General features: G+C 41.0%; 1 protein-coding gene across 1 annotated transcript; it reads right to left on the reverse strand.

Annotated features, from left to right (window-relative positions):
* Positions 1-1511: 1511 nt before the first annotated feature.
* Positions 1512-3317, reverse strand: LOC141806697 (general transcription factor II-I repeat domain-containing protein 2-like). The gene has a single exon (XM_074692339.1). The coding sequence runs from the start codon at positions 3315-3317 to the stop codon at positions 1512-1514; it is 1806 nt and encodes a 601-aa protein (XP_074548440.1).
* Positions 3318-6413: the final 3096 nt, after the last annotated feature.

Below are 6413 nucleotides of genomic sequence, written 5' to 3' on the forward strand. Positions count from 1 at the left end.
ATATATTTCACAATGATCTTATGTTCTCTTCTACAGTTTTTTACACTTGTGTTTGGTGTGAGTAGAATTGGTGTTTGGTCATCTACTTCATGCAAAACAAATCTGTTGTACAAACACACTGGAAATAAATCTTTTATTTATGTATTTGTGTATTTTTTTTATTTAAATTTCAGAACATTGTCACATTCAAACGCTTATATTTCCACAGGTATCATGCTGGTGTTGGTCATGAAAGATGTTTGACAATAGTAAGGAGAATATGGCCTAAAAGGGAGTGAGTGACCCAAATAAATTGTAAACATAATTACATATTTATTAGTGCTGTCAGGCAATTAAAAAAAATAATCTAATTAATTACAGGATTTGTAATTAATTAATTAATCTAATTAATCACATTTTAATCTCACATCTGCTTAAGGTCCCAAAATAAAGAATCTGAATTCCAGGACATTAAAATTACATTAAAAGACATTTGAAAATAAGGTGGGAATATATACAACACATTTTTAGGTACCCTGAGGCATAAGGAACAAATGAAAAAAGTGTTATGGTTCTATCTTTACAAAATCTACACAGTCCTGCACCTTAGGTAAGCTGATTTGATTTTTAGGACCTTTTTTGCTTCTGTTCACATTTTTACTCGATGCAATATGAACTTCTATACTTCTATGAGGTCAGGAGAACCAGGGCTAAAGGCTAAAAACTGTGAGGAACTATGTACAAAACACTTTTTTCAAGTCTTGGCTCAAAGAAAAGTGAAGTATTCTCAGTTTAACATGCTCTGAACACACAAACTGTTGTCTTTGGTGCAGAGCAGCCCCAAGCTGAAACATGACACCAGGAAGATGGAAGGAAATTTTCAAAGAATTCTTTAGATTTAAATACAAGACCTTTTTCGATCATTCAGGGCTTGTTTGATGCAGTGAAGAGTGTAAAATTACCTGTTTTTTACAGAGTTGAGCTAGAGCAAAGGGTTGATTTTCTGTAGATTTTCAAAAAGGACGTGTGAATAAACGAGATGTTGACGGCAGTCCCCTTAACAGCGCTCTCTCTTCCCCCCCCCAGGTTCAAAGCATGTTGCTAGGTGTGATACATTCAGGGACCGTTGGAAATTTGAAAATCTGACGAGAACACCACTTTTTTCATGTAGGACAAACGGTTTGTAAATGCTAGACCAGGGGTGTCAAACTCAAATACACGGTGGGCCAAAATTTTAAATTGAACAAAGTCGCGGGCCAAGGTTGAACAAATGAACCTTTTAATATGGAACCAAACAAGTTTTCATTTAACAATTAACATTGACCAAGCAAGGCTTATATAACATAAAAGTGAAGGCGTGCAAAATCTGGTTGCAAATAACAACAACAACAATAATAATAATAATAATAAAAACATATCAATGGCATTTTAAATAAAATTCAAATAAAAATTCAATGTGCCTTCCTGTTTGCAGCCTTCTGAGGTAAATGTCAAAATTCTTCAACAACTTCTACAACTTCTAGCTTCAGATTCTAATCTGATGCAGCCAAACCAGACACCTGACATCTTTTCTTCGATGCCAGTTCATTAATGTCGGGGCTCAGGTTTTGAGCTGAGGAAACCTTCATGATCGAACAAAGGTGTTCGTCAGTCAGACGTCTCCTGTGAGACGTTTTCGTCATCTTCATGGAGGAGAAAAGTTGCTCACATAGGTAAGTGCTACCAAACATGGAGAGCAATTGCGCAACTTCGGTGCGGAGCTGAGGCATCGTGTCAGGGATGAACTGTGGAAACTGTGCGGCCCCAACAGAGTGAAACTTGGACTTCAGCGTTTCATCACACTGGAGCTCAATCAGCTCCATTTGGAGGTTGGTTGGTGCTTTTTCCACATCAACTGCGAAGGGATTACTAAGCAGTTCAAATCGACATTTCTGGACATCAAAGTCGCCAAATCGCCGGCTAAACTCAGCGCCGAGCACACTGAGTTTTTCAGCAAGTTGTGCGCAAACGGCGGTAGAGATCTGCGTTTTTATGGTTTGGCAGCAGGGGAAATGTCCAAAGTTTGCTTGCAGCATCTGGTTCTCCCACAGGCACAGCTTAGTTTTAAAAGCTCTCACTGACGCGTACATGTCAGTGATGAGGCGTCCCCGCCCCTGCAGCTGCAGGTTCAGCGCATCGAGGTGGCTTGAAATGTCGCAAAGAAAGGCCAGCTCACACAGAAACTTTTGCTCCCGGAGTTCTGCTGTGTCCTTCCCTTTGCTCTCCAGAAACTGAAATATTTCCTCACGCAGCTCGAAAAATCTGTTCAGCACTTTTCCGCGGCTTAGCCATCTCACCTCTGTGTGATACGGCACATCTGTGTATTCTGACCCACACTCTTCCAGAAAAGACTTAAACTGGCGGTGATTGAGACCTTTGGCTCTTATGAAGTTAACAACTTGTGTTACTGTGGTCATAATATCCTCCATCCTTAGCGCTTTACCACACAGGGATTCCTGATGTAAGATGCAGTGATAAACGGACAGTTCACCTGCACAGTTCTCCTCACGCATCTTTTCACGAATCCTGCCGACCAGTCCATTCTTTTTACCACTCATCGCTGGCGCATCATCAGTGGTTAATCCCACAAGTTTATCCCACGGCAGATTTATTTCAGTTACACATTTGCAAACCTCCTCAAAGATTTCTTTCCCTGTGGTTGTGCCATGCATGGGTTTAAATCCCAAAAGCTCCTCCGTAACACATAGATTTGAGTCCACGCCGCGGACGAAGACTGACAGCTGCGCAGTATCAGACGCGTCCGTGCTCTCATCAACAGCAAGGGAAAAAGAAACAAAATCTTTTCCCTTCTCCATCAACTGGACATGCAGATTGGTAGCAAGCTCGCATGTACGCTCAGCTATTGTGTTTCTGCTCAGGCTTATGTTAGCAAAGGCTTGCTTTTTCTCGGGGCACACTTGGTCACAAACCTTCATCATGCACTTTTTTACAAACTCTCCCTCAATAAAGGGTCGGGCTGATTTGGCAATTTCTTCTGCCACGATATAACTTGCCTTTACAGCAGCCTCACTTTGTGTTGTGGCTTTTGTAAACATTTTTTGTTGCGAAACCAAACCTCTTTTCATCTCCATTACTTTCTGGCTCCTTTGAGCCGTGTCCAGGTCCTTATATTTGTCCTGGTGTTTCGTTTCATAGTGTCTTCTAATGTTGTACTCCTTAGTTACTGACACGTTGGCTCCACAAACAAGGCAAACAGGTTTGTCTTTTACATATGTAAACAGATATTCTGTCTCCCACCTGTCCAGAAAAGTTCTGTTTTCTGCCTTTCTTTTCGCCATTTTTGGGGGTAACAGTGACCGGTGACAGGCCGTAGAGTGGTCTGGGAGAGAGGCACGGGGATGCCGGGTGAGCCGGGGCTTTCAGCCGAAGGAGTGCAGTGAGAAGACATACACATCACAATACATCCACGACTGCTACCGTAGATGCTACTGACACAGAGGAGGGGGTGTGTCTGCTGCGTCCTGGTTGACGCGCCAAAACAACAACAGAGCATTATGGGATTTGTAGTATAAGCGGTGAATGCGGTGTTACAGCACGGCCGACGTATAATACCGGCGGGCCAGCTCTAATATTAATTTGAAATTGCCTCGCGGGCCAAATATAATTAGACTGCGGGCCAAATTTGGCCCGCGGGCCAGAGTTTGACACCTATGTGCTAGACATTTGAAAATAAGTGCGTCTTTGAACGCCTCGCGGGTTTGGGATCCAGATCAATCTGCGTTAATTTTTATGATGCGTTAATTTGCGGTGTAATTAATTAATCTAATTAACGCGTTAAAATGACAGCCCTAATATTTATATATAAATAGAAAATAGAATAGAATAGAAAATACTTAATTTATCCCCTAGGGGAAATTCAGGAGTCACAGCAGCAATCAAGAAAACGAAAGTAGGAAAGTGTATAGAAAGTGCAAAAAGGTCTACAAGAAAATAGATGACGACAGCCTGTCCACCACTCTCCAGCCCAGCCAGTCTGCACCTCCACAGGGTCCAGGACTGAGCCTCCCCAGCAGTCTGTTCAGTCTCTGTCTCCTGGATCCTGTCTGCCCACAGCAGGCGAAGCTCCTCCAATGTGTCACCGGCTTCCGATGTCAGCTCAGTCAGCCACGTCCGTGAACAGCATTAAGCCACACTGCCCACTGAGTTAGATCCCATGTTCCCAACAACGATGGATGGAAGGACAGGTCCACGCCGTCACCTCCCAGCTCACACCCGAGAACCAGCACGTCATCCTCACCTCATCCTCCTCACCTCGAAGGAAATCATCAAGCCCTACACTAGTTAGCATTGACATGCTACAGGCTGCTAACAGCTGAATTCACATGTAAACAATGCAGCCATGGTTACATGTAGGATCTCCAGACAAACACAGGAGAAAAGTAGTAAAAATATCGCTGAAGCCACAAAAAGTTTGGTGTCCATGACCAACAATGAACCATACAAAGTAATGATCCACTCCAAATACAAAGATGACGAAAAAGAGACGAAAAAAATTACAAGAATCGGACAAAGAAGAGAGAGCTGCTTCAACAGGCAGCTACTTGGGCAGCGCCGAGTGTAGTGTAGTGTTGTTCTTGGTGTTGTAAATGATATGGATTGTAAGTATAATGTTGGGCTTTCCAAGAAATGTGTTTTAGGTGTTTGATCAGTTAGTGAGAAAAGGCACAAATGTTCACAAGCTAGTCCATGCTGGTCCAGGCGATGCTACCCTCACAGCTCAGTCAGCTCTGGAGGTCCTGTAAAGACAGAAACAAAAGGTCACAACAAATGATTTCACTTGTAGTCCAGTTTGGATGGGGGTCAAAGGGGCAGGGGAAACACAGGGTCTTGGAGCTTATGGAAAGAGGAAAGCAACAATTTAGGCTCAAAGTTACTACTGGTATCGAAAGACTATGCAAATATACAGCTACAGCACAAATTCACCCTTCAAGCTGTGAGGACAACCACACCACAAAGACCATCTCTGTGTAGACCAGCTTGTGAACACTTGCATAATTTCAAACTTACAGATGAAACACCTAATACACATTTCTGGAAAGCCTGACATGATGTTTACACTTTACACCATTCATAGCCACCCACTACAACACCATGGTTATATTTTATCAATAGTTGGGTTTATAATCTACTGGAGTCCCCCCTTTTTAAGCTCCGTACAGTTAACTTATCCCGTTTATGAGCAACACCGGCATTATACCTGTGGAAATATAAATGTTTGAGTATGACAATGTTTTGAAGAAAAAAAAAAGTAATCATCAGTGGCTGGATCTGTTTCTAGGGAAGCAGATTAGGGCCATTTTGGACAGAGAAAACAATTTTGGGCAAATCGAGGTTAAAGTCATAATGATGAGAATAAAGTCGAAAAGATTGAGGTCAAAATGACGCAAACAAAGTTGAAATGTCGAGATTAAAGTTGAAATGACTGGAATATAGTTGAAAAACAATTTGGAGATGAAGAGGTAATGACAAGAATAAAGTTAAAATGTCCAGATTAAAGTAGAAAGGACAAGAATAAAGTAAAAAAAATTGAGATAAAAGTCAAAACGATGAGAATAGAGTTGAAGAAAAGGTTGAAATGAAGAAGAATAAAGTCCAAAAACGATTTTGAGATTAAAGCCGAAATGATGACAATAAATTCGAATTTCAAATTTAAAGTCAAAATTTGGAGACTAAAGTCAAAATGAGAGGGAGAAGTCTCAACAACCTGCCCTGCTGTTTAGGGGTAGTACACTGAGTACACTCAGCTCCTCAACAGCCACAGGCAAAATTGACAGTAGTAGCAGCTGCCATACAGGACAAACGGCTGTCTTCAGGATCCGTGTATGTTCTGAAAATTGTTAGATGTTCTGTTCAGGATATAAAGGATTTTAAAAAACAAAGAAAGAGTGAGCTTTTTGACTTTAATTTTTAAAATCAAAACTGAACATTGAAATTGGTGCTTAGGTTGTGCGCGCTGACGCACAGCCAAGCACTTAAGAGCGCACAGGAAAAATCCAGTGGAAATTCATGCGGTAGGGCTGGGTGATATGGCCTTAAAATAAAATCTCTGATTTTTTCACAAAAATTTCAATTTACGATTTTTTGATGTTCTTTTTTTCCTTCTAAAAAAAACGATAAGTACAAATGACAGAGACAACTCAAAACCAGTTTTGTTTTAATTTTGTCAAAAACTTAAAATAATAAAAGTGACCTCTATTTGACTCTTGGAATTGAAGTTTCAGCTCTTCTTCTGTTTAAATAACTTCACTTTGTAGTTATAAGGGAGGCACATTCACATTGAAAGCTGCACCATTTTGTACATTTTGAATTTAAAAATCCTGCTAGGAAAAGCGTGTACAGTACTGTTTCAGTGCACTACAGCACTGTTCTGTTAT

This window comes from Halichoeres trimaculatus, unplaced genomic scaffold, assembly GCF_033239565.1.
Source record: "Halichoeres trimaculatus isolate MK-OKI-2021-1 unplaced genomic scaffold, fHalTri1.1 fHalTri1_scaffold_17, whole genome shotgun sequence".
NCBI lineage: Eukaryota > Metazoa > Chordata > Actinopteri > Labriformes > Labridae > Halichoeres > Halichoeres trimaculatus.

Bases quoted from the DNA above. Each gene is read 5' to 3' on its own strand.
- LOC141806697 (XM_074692339.1), bottom strand. From the start codon at position 3,317: ATGGCGAAAAGAAAGGCAGAAAACAGAACTTTTCTGGACAGGTGGGAG.